The following is a 20,364-nucleotide window of genomic DNA, read 5'->3' on the forward strand; positions in this document are numbered from 1 at the left end:
AGGTAGGTAGGTAGATAGACAGACAGACAGATAGACAAAAGTCTGAAGGCAGGATGGAGAACTTGCCTGCATGGCCACATGTTTGCCCTCACTCCCAGGACCCAGGGACCACTCATAGAGGACAATCTGGTGATCATCACTACTCTGGTTTCCATTCAAAGTGATGGAGTTTTGAGGCAAAGTTATGGTGTGATCTGGTCCAGCATTAGCGACCGGTGGGTAGTCCACAGCATTGTTGACTATTAGGGCTGCAGTTGTAGAGTTAGTGGCTCCGTCCGAGTCTGTAACAGTCAACCTACAAAAAGGAGAAGAAACCATAGTTGGAAGAATATGCCAGGCTGGGCGCAGTGGGTCACGCCTGTAATCCAACACTGTGGGAAGCTGAGGTGGGAAGATTGCTTAAGCCCAGGAGTTCTGAGACCAGCTGGGCCATAGAGTGAGACTCTGTCTCTATTTAACAACAACAACAAAAAAATTAGCCGGTGTGAGCATGCATACCTGTAGTTCTAGCTACTTGGGAGGCTGAGGTGGGAGGATCACTTGAGCCTGGGAGGTCAAGGCTGCAGTGAGCCAATATTACTCCACTGCGCTGCAGCTCAGGCAGCAGAGCAACAGACCATCTCAAAAAACAACCAAAAAAAAAAGCAGACAAAAAAATAATACACCAAATATCAAGGTAAACTTAGGTCAATTTAGTCTGCTCATGGAACAGTTCTCAGAATAACTCAGAACAGTTAAAAATAGAAATTTAAGAATGAAGCAAAGATAAACACAGACTTGAAATTTTTGTTTGATTTTGTTGCTGTTGATTATTTTGGTGTTAGTTCATAACATACTGATGTCAGAGTTTCACCTTCATGGATTTCTGATTAGCTTTTGAGATGCTGGGTGAAGAAACCATTCTCACCCAACATAGATGCCACTCTCTAATAACGGAGACTAAAAATGGATCAGGTTTAAGTTCTGCCTTCAGGTTGAGCATGCAGAGACGGCAAATCACTCCTGAATTTTCAGCTACAAAGCTTTTTAATTTTTAATCCTTTTCTAGAGGACTTATAATTATGTTTTCCGGATACTCCTTGCAAAGCGGTGTTAGGATTAAGCACTTTCAAATGCGAACCAGTGCTCAACCTCTGTAAACAAAAAAGAGAAGTGCATTAACCTTCCTGCACTAAACTGATTCCTAATGTGGTCCTGAGGACAGTGAATTCACAAATGGGTCACTTCATCCTTCTACGTTAAAGATGGTGGTGGGAGCAGTGATGAGTGCTAAATAATATCAATAGGCATATGACAATGAAGCTGTGGCAAGAACACAGGCCTTCCTTGCGGGGAAAACACACGTAGGGGGCACCTGTGCATTCTGAGCTTCCTTCCACACTATCCCTCATACTCCACACAACCAAGCTCCAACTTCCACTTCTGGCTCTGACAGCAAACCAAACACCTAAAGTCCTTCCTTCTCAACCAGGCTGCGTCAGGACACTTTCTGGGTCGATTAGGAAATTTCTTCCTGGGTTAGCAGCAGTAACCTGTTCCAATCAGATGGTAAAGTGTAATTAAATACAAATGAATTAAATGAATCTCATAAAGTACCTTTCACTATATATAAATTTTACTCCAATGAATAAATAAAGTTCATATTAATTGATGAGGGTATCAGAGTCTCCAGCGGCATCGAACCAAAACCCCCATGAAAGCCAAATCTCTTTTGATCAAAATAAGAAGTGCAGTGTTTTATGTGCATTGATTTAAAGAAACAGTAAAAATGTAAGTAGCAGGCAGCACAATAAAGGCAGGGACCCACTTGCCTGAAACTATAGTTACCAGGATCAAGGTTAGACAAGCGTAAGACGGGAGAGTCAACTGAAGTCTTCTCTTCTATGAAGGGCCCGTTAATTTCTTCCCAATGATAACTCACTATTTCAGTATCATCTGTACTTTCTAAAAGATTAAGAAATAGAGACAAGAATGAAATACAAGAAGAGGAAGACATAAGTTTTATACTTTAATTACTGCATATTTAAATTCATTTTTATATGAAATTATGTACTTGCCTAGATCTCAATGGATATATATTGTATTAGAAGGAGGTTCTTTCCTACTCCTGAAATTATATCACTATTTTTCTCCTGGATTTCCACCAGATTTGACTGAGGCTGTTCCCACTCAGTTGAATATTTAAGAAGCACAGTGACAGAGGCTTTTGCTTTTATAAAACAGGAGTCAACAAAATGCAGCACATGGAAATGCTACTTCTGCTCACTTCAGCTACAGCACGTGAGCTCCTACTGAACATTTTAAATAGGCACCTGAGCTGATAGGTTCAAAGAGACTTGAGTTGCTTTTCTATAATTTACAAAACATCTTTTACTACCTTAATTATTAAGGGGTAAATCCAGAGAAAGGTCACATCCTTACATGAAAATTTTCCATTTCTACTTTAAAAGAGAACAAACAAAATGTGCCATGCAGATTCACAGAAATTTAGACCTGGAAAGGGGCTAGTTTCATCTAATTCATTTAAGGAAAGAGCAAGTTCATGTGACAGATTAATAATCATGAACAGTTGCCTGTAAATAAGCCACACTGAATTAGAGGAATCAAAATGTGACCTATTTGCTCATGTAAATGTTTCCATTTAAAATATGCTTTATTTTCATGTTGCTAAGATGGAAATGTGGACTATTTTTGAATAGATGCAAATGGTCATGTCAATGTGATCTCTGTATATTTGCAGACTTGCAAGATAGAGCAGCTTTAATGGCTAACAAGTATTCTTCTCCCAACAACCAAGGCAACCGTTCTTCACTCTCTAAAGGATTTGGTATTAGCTTTGTGATTAAATGTACATAAAATGCAATTACCTGGTACACTGATAAGGTTGAACCTAGTCAAACACAGGATGTTTTCAACCAATTCTTATTTACATAGACACCTGTAGTTACACAGGGGTCCCTTCCACATAAACTCCAATAGAAGAAATGATCTCTGAACAAATTTACAAAACCACCACGCTCCCTCACTGAAGATATCTCTTCTAAGAGTTCTTAAAAGCGATTTTCCCATCTGGTGGGGGGCACCTCCCCTCCCAAGTCAGGTCACGGGAGCTCCTCTCTGGCATCTAATGAATTCTTTTAAAATAATCTTCTAAAATAAGTTATATATATAAAGATATATACACATATGAAGTGATTTTCCAACTACTCTCCATACATACCACACCAGAAGGAGATTCTTCAATAATTGCTAAAATTTCCTATCAAACGGCCAGGCTCTAAAGAACTTTCTAATAAAACAGACAAAAGGTGAAGGGAAAATAAGCACAGGATAGAGGAGCTAAAGGAACTAAAGAAGACATAAAACTAAAGAAGGAGGTGATTGTTTATCAAAGTAACAGCCCCTAAGTCCTCCCAGCTTTGACGCAGAGCACCCATTACATTTCGTAGCATGCAGAGAAAAAAGAAATCCCTAAACTATCACAGGATACACACGGCTGCCATCAATGAGGGCTGATGTCAAAGGCAAAGTGAGCTCTTGCAGTTGGGGAGAAACAACGGCTACAGGTGGCAGGTTGGCTCTTCTGGCTGTAACAGAGAAAAAAGGACAGTGACTGAGCCCGTGTTGGATATGCGTATGTCATTACCCACATAAAATCACATACTTTAAAAAATTGACTATTAAATGTCCTGTCAAGAAGGTGTTTATCCGACAGGCCTCAGCTATAGAAATCACTTTTTAAAGTCTGGAGTCTCTCTGAATTTCAGGAGCTTGTCTGCACATTTACACTTTTGCATGTAAGCCCAGGGTCAGTGAAGATGTACAATAATAACCAAGGGGCTCATCACAGAGTGTGAGCAGTAATTACAGAGCAGGAGCAAGGGATTACAGTTCCAGCTCCTGGGATTGACTGGATCTTATATCTCTGACTGAAGGCAACTCGCCCCCAACCATGCTTCAGCTGTAATAATAACCAGGCAGAATATGCAAAAGATAGAGCCATCAGGCCCTCAGGGTGGGCTGAAGTTGGTGCAGGGGAGATTCACCTTGATTGGGTATGTTGTGCCCTCAGCACAGGTGAGGGGGTGGTGGGGACTGAAAGCCAGCCCATGTTCTATGCAACAAGCCAGGGTTGTGCCCACCCAGCCCAAGAACCACCTGTTTCTAATTGACACGAATACACTGATCAATGGGCACACATTTTCTCCTGACCTCTTGGTTGCTCAGTTGAGTGTATTTAACATGCCCCTGTTCCGAAGGTGCTGAATCATGGAGAGTGGAGGTAGAAGTTAGAGAGGATGGCGTAAATGTCAGATAGAGAAGGCTAAGGTAGATTCACCACCATTCAAGAGCAGCCAGCAATAACCTTGTCAAGCAAGTACTAAGTGATATACGAAAGGTAGAACAAAACAAAACAAAACATAATCTTTGCGTGTTTTCTCTACAATGGAGCCTAATTCAAAATAGGTTTTCTCTCTCTAGATAGATAGGTAGATAAATATAGATATAGTCATCCAGGCACCAAAAATTGAGATAAATGTGTACAACAGGAGGCCATTCTCTTACACAGACTTACCAGGCTTAACAGTGACATTGACAAATCCTTCTCCAAAGGCATTTTCACTAGAAACAGCGACTTTGAAGACATAAAGTCCGACGGACAACTGTAACATAAAGAAAAGTTATACAATTCAACATGCAAGACGTGACGGGCCCACTACCTAGAAAAAGCTAAAATGTCCCAGAAGTCACACTCCTAAAGTCAGCATAGAGAAGGGGCTCAGGAGAGAGTCTCATTTGGATCTGCCAAGAGGCTGGCACATGTTTGAAGCCTGAATTCTGGAACACTAAGGATCACCTACACAGGCCTTTAGCTTCGCTACAGAGGGCTTCACAGAGGCCTGGGTGAGATGGACCAGCAGAGGGCAGCAGTTCTCAAACGTGTGTATGGAATCTTGCGTTTTTACCACCTAGCTCTAGTACGTTGGTTGCCAGTGGTCTGGATGCCACACTTTGAGAAACAGAGCTCCGTGACATGAGGGTGATGCAAGTCTGTGTTGTACCATTAGCTGTGTGATCCCAGGAGATGAAGTCAACATAATCATCTAGTAGGAAACTAGACCTCTAGTCGCTAAGTCGGTTTATATATCCTCCTAGGCCAGAAAGAGGGCATGTTTCTTGTGAGTGCTTGTATCATAGAGCGACATGTGATAGGGCAATTTGTGACCCGGAATGGAATTGTTTGCAACTCTAGAGATGTGCTGGATTGAGAACCAGAGATAAGTAAAATGTCCTTAACACTGCAAGGAGAGCAAGAGTTAGATCTGGTTTTTAACCTCAATGCAATGCTTATGGGACAACCAGGCTCTTTTCCCCAAACTGAGATATACCAAGTAGCCCAAATAAAGAAAAGCCATCCAAAGCCTCTTAACCATCTGCCTGCCTACTTGCATGGCTGAAATTTCACTCGTTCATATCCTTCTTTTGATCTTACCATAAGAAAGATGTTTGCAGCTAGGCATGGTGGCTCACGCCTGTAATCCCAGCACTTTGGGAGGCCAAGGAGGGCAGATCACTTGAGGTCAGGAATTCAAAACCAGCCTGGCCAACATGGTGAAACCCCACCTCTACTAAAAATACAAAAAAATTAGCTGGGCGTGGTGACACGCACCTGTAATCCCAGCTACTCGGAAGGCTGAGGTAGGAGAATCACTTGAACCCAGGAGGCAGAGGTTGCAGTGAGCTATAATTGTGCTACTGCACTCCAGCCTGGGCAACAGAGCAAGACTCTCTCCAAAAAAAAAGAAAGACGTTTGGGTTCAGTAGCTAAGAAGGTATTAACTGAGTTCTATGCCGTTATGCTGTGCTGTCAGACACAACCAGTCTCCAGTTACTTACTTGAGAGAGATTAAGAGTTTGCATGTGTCCTTGTTTTATTTCACCTTGGTAGTCTATGGGGTGGCTTATTAAACTCCATTCATAGCTGTAGGTTGTTTCTGAGAGCAAAAAATAAATATGAGTAGTTATAAATTCTGAGAGGTCACTAGATAACCTGGGCAGAGGGAAGATGACAGTCTTTAAACCACCAGTGCAGATTACCTTAGATACACTCAACTCAGCTTTCTTTTTTTTTTTTAACTTTTATATATATATATTTTGAGTCTATTTGTTTTTATCCCCTCGCTCTTGCTATCATCTTATGAACTTGACTTTCAACTATCAGCCAAGTAAAGAATAACACGTATCTTCTTAATGTAACGTTTCTTTTTTTGTTATAAAAACATACAACTTACAGGAAATTTTTAAAATGTATAAAGTTAAAAAAAACAGAACTTCCCTAATTTAACTGTTAGTATTTGATGAGTTTTTTTCTAGGAGGCTACATCTGACTATCCACATCAGTTTTAACATAGTATAATTCACTGTGCTTTTCTCTTTTTAACAAAAGGCAAGGACATTTCAATTCATTTGATCTGTTGTAGGGGTTTATTTAAGGACACAAAAACAGAGTATAAACATATCTATGTTAAGATGAAACTGTCTCCCAGCTTCAGATATTAGTAGTTAAAATATAAGATACCTCATCTCAAAGGATTAAAATGCAAATGCCAAATATTATCATCTCTGTGTATAAAATTTTGACCAATATGTGATGGAGAAAAAAATGAATTAAGGAACTAAGCCGAATGAGAAATAGTCAAACACCTTAAGAACAATGCATTTGACAGGCCACAGGTCCCAGGTCAAATGCTTACTGAATGGTAGAGCACTGGACAAGTAGAAGAAAGAGCATTTTGAATAAAATTTTTTGAGCAGCTAGTGTGAGGCATCCTGAGAACCTCAGAGCCGTGATTGTCAACGCCACAGTATCTGCAAACAAACCTATGGGTGCACGCCACTTCCCTCTCATCCCGGTGGAATCTTCCCAGGTTCTATGGGTTATCACAGGTCAAGAACTGTACGTGGCAACCTCTCCTGATCTGCTTCGTATCACCAGAAATGTATGACTTTCCATCCTGATCAATTAAATGATACATACTGTACTTAATTTCCTAGATTCTTACTCCATTTTAAACTATTTCAACAAATTTTGATGCTTAAGGATAATCAAAGCCTTGTCTTCCACCTTTGTTTGTGACGTCATGCAATGTTGTGAAAAAGAATCGGCATTGTAAATAGCCTGTAAGGACCTGCTAGGGAAGAACACTCCAGTTCCTAGTGGTCAGGAAGGAAGGTTAAACTCTCACCTGCAGGTGGCGCTGGCACAACAAAGGCCTTCAGTTCAACTTCATTGTCCGGTAAAGTTATAATTAGGTTATCTCCAGCCGATACCATAAGTTCTTTCACTAAAAGTTAATTAGAAATAATACATGCAATTATATAATATAATGTGTTTCATTACTGCTCTACACTAGATCTGTTTTTAGTATCCATAAGTTAAAATAGCATATGTTTTTGTAATAGTTCTTCGTAAGATTTTAGCTAAGGCACGTTTTTCCTCTGGCTAGAAATTGAACTGCACACTGTATTATAGTGCAGGGTTTTAAACCACAAATATGAGTTGGCACTGTGACAAAAATAATGATTCAAATTGACTGAGCAATGTATTGGGTGACAAGAGTTGCGTGAGACCCAATTGTGGATTGGGTCCATTTTCTCCCTTGCTACCAGCTTTTCTTGACTCCCCAGTGTGAGCTATTTTTAGTTATAAAAAGATTGAGTGTAATCCTAAGTGTTTCTGTCTCATTAGTCACACTCCACTCAGTTCTGATAGTAGCCTCATGAATTACTGCTAATGACCTTGTATCTGGAACCTTTCCAAGACAAAATCCAGTCACCCTCAATATAAAAAGCCTATTTTAACTTAAGCAGCAGGAACATTAAGTCTTATCAAAAGTGCTTAGCCACCAAGTAAGCATTCAGAACAATACTTGTTTACTTTCTCTATAACCAGACTACACTGATATATTCATAAATTCTATCGGTTTGACTCCACTGGACATTAGTTTCACTTGTAAAATATATTGTGATATGTCCAGATACTACACAGAGAAAAGCAGATTTTTAAAAAAAGCTGGGTGCTCTCCAGAGGGATCAGCTGTGAGGAGATGTCAGACAGGTTGTTCATTTAATCCACTCCCCTCCTCTCAGTCCTCAGTCCCTCGAGTGCCTCCTAGATCAGCTGCAGGGGCTCTCAGTGGCTTTGCTGGCTCCTCTCTTGTCATTTTCACTAACTCTTTATCCTGGAAAGTCAGCAACTGTAGACCTAGAAAGGACATTGACCCAAACCTATCATGTTGTAGACGGGGAAATTAAATCCTAGAAAAGCAAAGTTGTCCAAAGCTGTATGGTAATTAGCAATAGGTCCACCAATATTTAATTAATTTAAATGTATGTATTTCAACAAACACTTATATATCAGATTAAAGTGTGCTAGGCATTGCCCCAAGGGCTTTAAAATGATCAGTTCATTTAATCCTCATTACAACTGTATGCAGTAGGTTCTATTAAAATGCAAAGATCCTGGACCAAACTCCCAGGCCAGTTTCTTTTTCCGTATACTACACAGCTTCTCTTCCACTATTATCTTTCTCTCTGTGGAAGCTCAGGATCAAAGTAAATACAAAAGTAGAGAGAGTAATCTCCAAAATACATTGCCCACAGAAAAGCTCAGGAAACATGACCCTTAGGTCTTGCATATTCTAATAGCTTCCTTATTGGAAAATCTAATGGAAGCTTTGCAATCCTCACCATGACCTCTGCAACACATGGAGCTTTGACACGTCTTCCTTTTTGGAACTACAGGAGACCATGACATGCCACCCTAAAATATGATTTGTGAAAGGGAAATAAATCTCAGGACCCCCAAATCACTAAGCCAAAGGGAAAAGTCAAGCTGGGAACTGTATCAGGCAAACTTGCACCTCATTGTATTCCTAAACAAATACCTACAAAGATTAAAAAAAAAAAAAAAAAAAAAAGCTACATGCCTCCCTTATAATTTGCCCACAAAGAAATTCCTTGTGGGCCTCAAGATCTTTGCCCTAAAACAGTTTTGTTGAATTTCACCCTGGCAGTGTAAATCAATAGCTTATCTTCACAGGTGCAGGAGGTGGGGAAAAGGACAGAGCTCAGTCGTCCCTCTGCTCACCTGAGACAAATGCATATCTAATTGCTTCCTCTGCCCTATTGTTTATGAAAAAATACACATTCACTGAGCCAGACAAGGCATAAGTGACTATTCCTCTACCCCCTCTCACAAGTAAATTGTGTATTCAGTGAAAGACTGATCGAAGACTCAATGCAATATTTGTCTCTTATCTACCTGTGACCTGAAAGACCCCCTTCCAGTTGTCATGCCTTTCTGGACCGAACCAATGTACATCTCACGCACACTGATTGATGTCTTATGTCTCCCTAAAATGTATAAAACCAAGGTGGCCAGGCACAGTGGCTCACACCTGTAATCCCAGTACTTTGGGAGGCTGACGCAGGTGGATCACTTGAAGTCAGAAGTTTGAGACCAGGCTGGCCAACACACAGAGAAACCCCGTCTCTACTAAAAATATAAAAATTAGCCGGGCATGGTAGTGGGTGCCTGTAATCCCAGCTACTTAGGAAGCTAAGGTAGGCAAATCGCTTGAACCTCAGAGGCAGAGGCTGCAGTGAGCCAAGGTCACGCCACTGCACTCCAGCCTGGCCACAAAGCAAGACGCCATCTCAAAACAAACAAACAAAAAAAAGCTGTACCCTGACCACCTTGGGTACATGTCATCAGGACCTCCTGAGGCTGTGTCACTGGTGAGTCCTTAACCTTGGCAAAATAAATTTTCTAAATTGATTGAGACCTGTCTCAGATACTTCTGGTTCACAGACTATAAGAAACTAGAATATGCCATTGTAACTATAACTCTATTATATAAGGATTATTTTGAGCTCTGTGTTTTTTTGTTTTTGTTTTTTTGTTTTTTAAAGAAACACCAGACCAAGAGGAGCTCTGAAAACAGAGTACAAGTTACTCCTTTGTAAGGGAAATTTATATCTATAAAGGAAATCTCCATTTGTAAGGGTATCTCTCCTTCTATACTAGGAAGAGAAGGATGACTAAATTCCAGGAGATCCACATCAATAAGAAGGTCCTGACAACTCTGCATGATAAATCTCACTCTTGCTTACTTTACTTATTCTGGGAACCTTTGGCCACTTGCCTTCCCCAATATCTTCTTTCCTTGTTTTAGTTCAAGATGCTATATAAGCCAGAATTCCAGGCTTATATAAGCTTATATAATGTAATAAACCTCTTTGAGATTTCCTCATTTCCCTGGGTATCTCCCACATGTAGGTAAGATGTAGTTATAAACTTGTTTTTTGTTTTTTGTTTTTTGTTTTTCTCTTGTGAATCTATCTTTTGTTACAGAGGCGCTAGCCTAGAACTTAGAAGGGTAGATGGAAAATTATTCCCTCCTCGATAGAACTCTCTCCCTCTAGCTTTCCTCTTTATCTCCCACCTCTCTGGCACAACTACCCAATCAGTTTTGCAGGCTCCTTCTGCACTTCCAGCTCCTTACATAATGATGTCCCCAAAGTTCCGGTCCTCAGGCCTCTCCTCAGCTCACCCCCCTCTCTTCCTGGATGATCTCCTATGTTCCCCATATCTCCAACTATCACCTCTACACTGATGACTCGCAATCCTTTATCTTCAGCCCAACCGCTCATCTAATTTTAATTCTGTATTTTCATATGTCTTAGCGTCCTTTTCCTTTACATCCTTACATTCATTCAATCACTCATCAAATCCTTGTGAATCTGCTCCCTTCCTGTCTCCTAAATCTGGTTCCTTCCCTCCATCTCTGCAATCACTCACCATAGCCTTTTCATGGATCTTGTTGCCTCTAGTCAACTCCACACTATTTTCTTTTTTTTTTTTTCCTTGGGATGGAGTCTTGCTCTGTCACCCAGGCTAGAGTGCAGAGGCGCGATCTTGGCTCACTGCAAGCTCCACCTCCCGGGTTCACGCCATTCTCCTGCCTCAGCCTCCCGAGTAACTGGGACTACAGGCGCCCACCACCATGTCTAGCTAATTTTTTGTATTTTTAGTAGAGATGGGGTTTCACTGTGTTAGCCAGGATGGTCTCGATCTCCTGACCTCAGGATCCTCCCACCTCAGTCTCCCAAAGTACTGGGATTACAGGCATGAGCCACTGCGCCCAGCCCCTTTTTATTCGTTTTTTAGTTTTTTCAAGACAGTCTTGCTCTGCTGCCCAGGCTGGAGTGCAGTGGAGTGATCTCGGCTAACTGCAACCTCCGCCTCCCAGGTTCAAGCAATTCTCCTGCCTCAACCTCCCAAGTAGCTGGGATTACAGGTGTGTGCCACCATGCCCAGCTAATTGTTTTGTATTTTCAGTAGAGATGGGGTTTCACCGAGCCAGGCTGGTCTCGAACTCCTGACCTCATGATGTACTCGCCTGGGCTTCCCAAAGGGCTGGGATTACAGGTGTGAGCCACCACGCTCATCCCACACTATTTCTTAATACAAATCTGATCATTTTGCTTTCCTGCTTAAAACCATTCAGGGATTCTCTATACCCATCCAGTAAAGTGCAGAATCTTTAGCACAAAATACATGATCTTTCCAGTTCTTGTCCTGCTTACCAATCCAGTTCCAGCCCTACTGAATCCCTTACAGTTCTTCCGAAATGTCCCAGGAGCTCTTGTACTTCTGTTTTCTTGCACAGGCAATGAATGAGAGATGATGGTTGGGAAGCACTGAGCATATTGCCTGGCACTCTGTAAGTGCTCAGTAGATACAATGATCACTATTGTTATTACACATATTGCTCCCTCCACCTGAACAACAGACCAATGCCATCTTTGCTGGCTCACTCTATCCTAGCATCGTCTCCTCTGGAAAGGCATCCCTGGACCCTCCTAGTGGATCAGGGTGCCCCTCTGCTCCCACAGCAGCCTCTCACAGCACTTACCGTATTGTATCAGAACCACCTCTTTACCTGTCAGTCTCCTCTCTTGGACTATGGAGTCCCTGAGGGAAAAGACAATGTCTTATTCATCTTTTTATTCCCAGTATGCAGAACCGTTTCTGGCACATGATAGATGCTCAAAAATGTGCCTGGAGGGAATGAGTAAACTTTAAAAGTTGTCACTACCAAATTCTACAGCCTATCTTCAGTACATTTCTTGAAATTGTATTTTTTAAAAGTTACCTGTCCTGGGAGCAGTGGTAGGAGATATGGGTAGCTCAGATGGGGTGGACCCAGAGGGGGCTGTGCTACTGGGAGGTGTTGGGATGCTGTGCTCTGTACTCCCCAGGGTGACTGTGAGCACTGGGCTTTTCTCCACCGTGGCTGAGCTGAGCTCCAGGCTTGCTGGAGGATGACTATGGGAAGGCATTAGAACCTATGGGATCAATTACAAGGATAAATTGTTATTAAAAAAAAAAAAAAACGGTTCAACTCTTCAAGCAACTCAGTGTTACCAACCTTTTTCATAAATTGGCTTCAGTAATGTTTGAAAAACCAGGAATAATACTGCAAAACTCTGAAACTCTAGACCATCTCTCTCAAGCACTCTCTTTGCTGTCTATTAGAAATATAAGGCAACTGTGGGTTGGACAATTAGTATAGGTGAACACACACAAACACTCAAAGAATGAGAAAGTAATTATAGTAGCCCCTAAACTGATGAGTTCAATGGACTGAATGTTTCCGCCCCACACCTCCTTCCACCCCCCAAAATTCATTTGTTGAAATCCTAACCCTCAATGTGATAGTATTTGGAGGTAGGGCCTTTGGGAAGTAATTAGATTATGAAGGTAAAGCCTTCATAAATAGGATTGGTGCCCTTACACGTAGAGGAGAGAGAGTTAGCTAGTTCTCTTTCCTCCTTGTAAGGACACAGCAAAAAGATGACTACCTATAAATCAAGAAACCCTCACCAAGAACCCAACCCTGCTGGCATCCTGATCTCAGACCTCCAAACTGTAATACTGTAAGATATAAATGTCTGTTGTTTAAGCCACCCAGTTCATGGTTGATATGGCTAGGCTTTGTGCCCCCACCCAAATCTCATCTTGAATTATAATCCCCATGTGTCAAGGGAGAGACCAGATGGAGGTAACTGGATCATGGGAACGGTTTCCCCCATGCTGTTCTTGTGATAGTGAGTTCTCATGAGATCTGGTGGTTTTATAAGCATCTGACATTTCCCCTGCTTGCTCTCTTACCTGCTGCCATGACTGTAAGTTCCCTGAGGCCTCCCCAGCCATGCAGAACTGTGAGTTAATTAAACCTCTTTCCTTTATTAATTAACCAGTCTTGGGTATGTCTTTATAGCAGTGTAAGAATGGACTACTACAATGGTATTTTGTTACAGCAGCACAAGCTAAGACAATCACTAAAGCAACAATTGAAGACAATCAAATAATTCAATAGTAAACAGGCTTCTAGAGTAAGTCATCTTTATTCATTTTATTCATTATGGATAACCGATAACTTAAAGTTACAGAATTAGCCAAGTTAAAGTTTTTGAACTAAACAGTTTGTGCCAAAGTCTCATATTATGATAATAAAATATCTTCTGAGACTTTTAATCAATAACTGTGTGGGGCCAGGAAAGTAAAACTCTTAGACTAAGAATATAGAAGACCCACAGGGGCCATGCGCAGTGAGAAACCCACAGAAAGAAAAGCTATAATTCAAATGTAAATCAGAGACGGGGCCATTGGTACTAATTGAAAAAACAACTACTCTTTTCTACAGTTGAGAAAAGTCAGTAAGGATATGGCATACATTTTGTGCTTGGAAGTGTGATCGTTTATATCACTACTAATAGTAACTGAGCCCCCACTGGGTTCCAGATATTTACTAGGCAACTGGTGAAACCTTCTGCAACTAAATTTCCAGAACCAAGGCAAAAAAAAAAAAAAAAAAAAAAAAAAGATGAAATGATGAAATTACGCTGTATTGATCAAACAATTGACCAACATTTTAAAAATCAGGTAGTGGATCTACTATATAATTTTAAGATGTTTAATTTAATTGAATTTTCAGGTATCTGGATTTGTGAAGTGAGTGCTATGGATTAAGCTGTTCATTGAATCTGTGCTCTCTAAGAATAGCATGAAATTCAGAATTACTGCAAACCAGGGCTGCAATAACGTTATGTGTCCATAACATTTTATCCTGGGGCCTTTGCAAATCCCATAGGATGAATTGAATTGAATTTTTTTTTTTTTTTTAGTTTTATGAAGTCCTGAAAAATTATTGCCAAGTTGAAATAAAGAATGAAGGTAGACAGTGGTCAAAGAAATTAAGGCACTTTGGGCCAAGATCACTAAGCCAGAAATGGCTGAAGGGGAAGAAAACCCTCATCCTGCTCTTCTCTAAAACATTCACTTTTCCACCATGCTGCCTCTCCAGGCTGGAATCACATGCCAATTCTTGCCTTCACTATTCAGAAAACCACCCCCAACCTCCACCACAGAACTCCTCACTAAGTCATCAGGATACAAGGTCCTCTCTGACAAACCTCTCCAAAGAAAAATGAATCCTCTATGGGAAGCCATGAGCATGGCATCACCCATTTCAGCCTTCAAGTTAACCTGGGCCTCATCAGTAAAAGTTTCAAATGGCTCTTATTTCTATGTTCTCTACTCATTTATTTTAAAACAACTTGTTTTAGGTGATTTCTCTAGTCTTGTCCACTGGAAAACACAGTTGCAAAAAAATGTCCTTTATCCTCTACAAATCTGATCTTGATTTATTTTTCCTAGATGTCCTATTCGACAGCACTATTTTATGCGTAGTAACTGTTATGAATATTCATGTACAAGTTTCTATATGGACATGTTTTCTTTCTCTTGTGTAAATACGCAAAAGTGGAATTCCTGGGTCATATAGTAACTCTGCATTTAACATTTTGAGGAAATGCAAGACTGTCTTCCAAAGCAGCTACACTGGGGCCAGCCATAATTGTTCACACCTATAATCCCAGCATTTTAGGAGGCCAAAGTGGGGGGATTCTTTAAGCCCAGGAGTTTGAGACCAGGCTGGGTAACAGGGTGAGACTCTATCTCTACAAAAATAAAAATAAAAAAATTAGCTGGGCATTGTGGTCCCAGCTACTCCGGAGGCTGAGGTGACAGAATCACTGGAGCCCAGGAGTTTAAGTCTGCAGTAAGCCATGCTGCACCGCGGCATTTTGACCTGGGTGTGGAACAAGACCCTGTCTCTCAAAAAACAAAAAACAAAAACAAACCAAAGTGGCTGCAACATCTCACATTCCCACCAGCAGTGTATGAGAGTTCCAATTTCTCTGCATCCTTACTAACACTTATCATCTGTTTTAAGTTTTTATTCTAGCCATCTAGTAGATGTGAAGTGGTATCTCATTGTGGTTTTGACTTGCATTTCCCTAAAGATTAATGGTGCTAAGCATCTTTTTATGTGCTTCTTGGCCAATCTTCTACGATCTTTGGAGAAATTCTATTCAGATCCTTTGCCCATGTTTGAGTTGGGTTGTCTTTTTATTAGTAAGTTGTAAGAGTTATTCATATATTCAGTATACAATATTTATGATATATTTATCCCATTTTATGGTATATTTATTCCCTCAAGAAAGATTTACTTTTTTGATGTTGTCATCTGAAATACAAAAGTTTCTGCTTTTGATTAATTCAAATTTACCATTTTTCTATTTTATTGCTATGATTTTGATGTACTAAGAAATAATTGCCTAGCCCAAGTTTACAAAGATTTATGCAGAGTTTTCTTCCATGTCTTTTATAGTTTTAACTCATATATTGAGATCGTTGGTCCATTTTGAGTTAATTTTTTAAAAATAAGGTATGAGATAGGGGTCTAAATTCATTCTTTTGCATGTAAATATCCAGTTGTCCTAACACCATTTGTTGAAAATACTATTTTTTTCCCCACTGAATTTTCTAGATACCTTTACCTAATTGAACTATTTTACATATTTTTTTTGGTGAGAGTAGAGATCTTAGTTTCTGTCATCAATTCCAAACTTTGCACTGCATCAGAATGAAACACTGTTTCTTTTCTTTTTGTTTTAAGAGATGGGTTCTCACTGTGTTGCCCAGGCTGGTCTCTAACTTGTAGGCTCAAGCAATTCTCCTACCTCCATCTCCCAAGTAATTGGGATAACAGTTGTGCACAGTGTATTGGGCTTGAGTAAATGATTTCTTATTATGCTATGCATCTAATTTTTATGAACAGTTATTCAGAAATGGTCTACAAATCTAATGTACTTTAGAGGAAACTTTGTATTTCAGTGGAAAGCAGCATGTTATCAGTGGGCCAAGGTGGCTCACATATGTAATCCTAGCATTTTGAGAGGCCAAGGCAGGCAGATCGCTTGAGCTCAGGAGTTTGAGACCAACCTGGGCAACATGGCGAAATCCCATCTCTACCAAAAATACAAAAATCAGCCGGGTATGGCGGCACGTGCCTGTAGTCCCAGCTACCTTGTGGGGCTGAGTTGGGAGGACTGCTTGAGCCCAGGAGGTCGAGGCTGCAGTGAGCTGAGATGATGCTGCTCCACTCCAGCCTGGGTGACAAAGTGAGACCCTGTCTCAAAAAATTAAAAGAAGATAAAAATAAATAAAAAAACATTATCTACTGGATACCCCTCCAGGTTATCTGACTCTAGTCGTTCTTGTATTTGAGCTATTTTTACAACTCTATAAGTTATAGGTTATAAAAATGATAAAAATGTAAAATAATTCTTGTCTATAGACATGTAAATTCTCCTGTCTGCTAGAGTTTCAACTGAACTCCCTGCTTTCCTCACTGGAAACCCAGTTTTGCCTCTATTTGCACACTCATTTCAATATATTTTTTAACCTATGAATGTGCCTCTTCTTCAGGTTTTCTTGTAGGATAATTATAATCTAGGTCCTTCAGTGATTAATGAGTAGAATAAAATCTCTAACACAAGTTCATTTTATATCTAAACAATTCACAATTTCACCTATTTGAACATTTATCTTTTAACAAAACCAACCTCAAAGAACTAATGAGCCAAAAGATTTTTAATAGAGCTTGATTTCAGAGAGTTCCATCTGTATAAACCAGGAAGTAAATGACTTGGCAATATAAAAGAGGGTAAATTATATTAACATTTACTGATATGAATAAAGAACATGGTTAATCTCTAATACTTTCAGATTACTTTTAATTATTTTAATTAAAATTGAAATTGAAAGTTTTTTCAGGACAGGCACAGTGGCTCACACCTGTAATCCCAGCACTTTGGGAGGCAGAGGCAGGTGGATCATGAGGTCAGGAATTCAAAACCAGCCTGACCAATATGGTGAAAGCCCATCTCTACTAAAAATACAAAAATTAGCCAGGCGTGGCGGCAGGTGCCTGTAATCTCAGCTACTCAGGAGGCTGAGGCAGGAGAATCACTTGAACCTGGGCAGCAGAGGTTGCAGTAAGCCGAGAGCAGCCACTGCATTCCAGCCTGGGTGACAGAGTGAGACTCTGTCTCAAAAAAAAAAAAAAAAAAAAAGGAAGTTTTTTCATTTTAATCCAATTATAAGTACAGAAAAATATAGACACTTCAAAATTCAGAAAAATATAAGCAGAAAAAAACCTTCTGATTAAATCTTCGCTGGGCACGGTGGCTCATGCCTGTAATCCCAACACTTTGGGAGGCCAAGGCGGGTGTATCATTTGAGGTCAGGAGTTCGAGGCCATCTTGGCCAACATAGTGAAAATCCATCTCTACTAAAAAATACAAAAATTAGCCAGGCATGGTGTTGCACACCTGTAGTCCCAGCTACCTGGAAGGCTGAGGCAGAAGAATCGCTTGAACCTGGGAGGCGGAGGTTGCAGTGAGCCGAGATTGTGCCACTGCACTCCAGCCTGGGTGACAGAGCAAGATTCTGTCTCAAAAAAAAAAAAAAAAAAAAAACACTTAAAAATGACTTCTAGACCTTTTTAAACATTTTTCATGGTTGAGATTATAATGTATAGTCAATTCAATCCAGCATTCCTAACTTATTAGCACTGGAATTTAAAAAAGGAAACCTTCTCCTTTAAAAAGTTCTTAAAGTACTCCCAGCCTTTTTTTTTTTTTTTTTTTTTACTTTATTTGACCTATACTCAGCTTCCTCTGATCAACATGCTCATCACATTCTCAAGTCCTGACCAGTTTCCAAACAAGCAGCCTCCGAGCTCTCCAACTACCCTCTCCTCACCACACAGTTCTCATTGTCTGTCTCCCGGACCTCCTGCCATTAACACTCAGCTTTCCACCTGCTTTTGAAATCGCTCCACTGCAGTGACCCTCATTCTTTTTTCACCTGAGCTTTTTCATGGAACATTTTATGATGCTTAAGTTCTCTCCTTCATATCTCTCTCATCCTATCCAACTGTTCATGATGCCATGTGGAGTTTCTAGCAGCCAAAGTACCTGTTCAGTCTTGAAGAAACCTACTAGGGTGGATTTTCAAAGCCCCTGGGTATATGTGCTGGCTCCAGGGACTTCTATACTATCTCCCTTTGCCTTAAATATTGCTAGAGTCTCCGGGCACGGTATCTCACACCTGTAATCCCAGCACTTTGGGAGGCCAAGGCAGGTGGATCATGAGGTCAGGAGATCTAGACCATCCTGGCTAACATGGTGAAACCCCGTCTCTACTAAAAATACAAAAATATTAGCCGGGCATGGTGGCGGGCGCCTGTAGTCCCAGCTACTCGGGCAGCTGAGGCAGAAGAATGGTGTGAACCCAGAAGCTGGAGCTTGCAGTGAGCTAAGATCACACCATTGCACTCCAGCCTGGGCTACGGAGTGAGACTCTGTCTCAAAAAAAAAAAAAAAAAAAAAAAAAAAAAAAAATCTCTAGAGGCATTTCTAGGAAGGAGGCATTTCTAGGAAGAAGGGCTTAAGTCTTCATGAGCTGGCTGACTCGTGAAGGCAGAACTATTTGTTCTTTTTAACAGCCTGGCCATGGAGGCATAGCAAAGGAACGAGATGTTCTGCTTCCTAGAAATCTCTGAGAGACAGTCATCTTTCCCGCCACCACCTGAGACAGGTGCCCTTAGGAGGAACCTCCTTAAGCTCACACAGCCTGAATGAGTGCCTGGCTCCTGAAATTCAGCTCCTCCTGCGTTTCTGCCCCCCTCAGCCTGTCCCACCCGCAAGCACATCCTGAACACACCCACCTCTTTTCCAGAGCTGTTGCTGGATTGTTCCTGGAGTTCAGAAGCCTTTTCTTTCTCCAACAGCTCTCCTGAAGATGGGGTAGTCGGCAAGGGAAGCAACACACTTCTCTCAGGGAGTTTTGGGGCAGGGGTTGAAGCTGACTCATTCAGGTAGCGGAGCTCAGGGTCCTGCTGTGTCTCCGCTGGCACCTCAGGGCTGTCTCCAACAGAGGAGTTGAAGCCCCCCTCGCTGCCTGGCAGTAGGCCCCAGTCCATGTACTCGGCACTCCCTCTGGGCTCCTGCTTGCCATTGGGTTGCAAGAGGTCCTTCTCCAGCTCCCGGTAGTCATCTGAATACTCAGACATCGCCCCTAGTCCCCAATCTTTGCCTAGAAAGGGTAAGTCCTTTCTGATATCCTCAGGTGAGTCCCCCCAGATCCCCGAGGGGGAGCCCCTGTTCAGCATCATGTCCCCATAGTCCAGCAGCTGTGCAGGCCTCTGAACAGGCCTGAGCACAAAAGTGAGATAAGACCTGATGGGGCCCATCTTCTTGGGCTCACAGTTCTCTTTGTGGGGGCAGCTCACCAGGTAGCAGTGGCCCTCGAACCACCAGGCCAGGTCACAGCTGGACAGGTCACAGCAAGCGGCTGTGCAGTCTACGACAGGGAAGGTGTGAGACACCCGCATGATTCTGGTGGTTTCCAAGTTAGGTGAAATGACTGCATTGGAATACGTCCTCCCCTCGCTGCACTGCTTACAGGCACAACCTGTAAACAAAGTAGTTTCTAATGAAGGAGAAAGGCATATACAGGGAAGCACCTCCAGCTTAAGAAACCAGGAAAAGGGAGTCTTCTCAATCCCTGGCCAGTCTGGCAAGCAAATAAACAATCGGCATTTTCCACAGAAAGATCACAGCAATCCATCAAACCATCCATCCATACATTTATTCTCCTACCTTCCCACCCACTCATTCATCTTCCATCCACTCATCCTTCCATTCATCCACCCGTCCATCTTTCTTCCTATCTTTCTGCCTTTCTATCCATCTGTCTATCCATCCTTTCACCCACATACCCATCCATCTACCCTTCTACTTTTCCATCCATCTATCCATGCATCCATCCTCCCATTCATCCATCCATCTTTCCATTCTTCTACCTTTCCACTCATCCATCCA

The 20,364-nt window shown here is 41.3% G+C and overlaps 1 protein-coding gene across 9 annotated transcripts in view; it reads right to left on the reverse strand.

Moving 5' to 3' along the window:
• The window catches only part of KIAA0319 (KIAA0319 ortholog), a 104,425-nt gene that overhangs the window by 32,206 nt on the left and 51,855 nt on the right, over window positions 1-20,364 (reverse strand). For all 9 annotated transcript variants that reach the window (XM_038005761.2, XM_038005757.2, XM_038005755.2 and 6 more), the window contains 8 exons: window positions 19,209-19,954; window positions 12,222-12,414; window positions 7,248-7,346; window positions 5,899-5,996; window positions 4,577-4,664; window positions 3,495-3,587; window positions 1,812-1,944; window positions 67-295 (listed from right to left, as the gene is read on the reverse strand). In XM_038005761.2, the coding sequence (XP_037861689.2) occupies window positions 67-295; window positions 1,812-1,944; window positions 3,495-3,587; window positions 4,577-4,664; window positions 5,899-5,996; window positions 7,248-7,346; window positions 12,222-12,414; window positions 19,209-19,954 (1,679 nt within the window). The remainder of the gene's footprint in view (window positions 1-66; window positions 296-1,811; window positions 1,945-3,494; window positions 3,588-4,576; window positions 4,665-5,898; window positions 5,997-7,247; window positions 7,347-12,221; window positions 12,415-19,208; window positions 19,955-20,364) is intronic.

The sequence above is a fragment of the Chlorocebus sabaeus genome, chromosome 17 (assembly GCF_047675955.1).
Source record: "Chlorocebus sabaeus isolate Y175 chromosome 17, mChlSab1.0.hap1, whole genome shotgun sequence".
Taxonomy (NCBI): domain Eukaryota; kingdom Metazoa; phylum Chordata; class Mammalia; order Primates; family Cercopithecidae; genus Chlorocebus; species Chlorocebus sabaeus.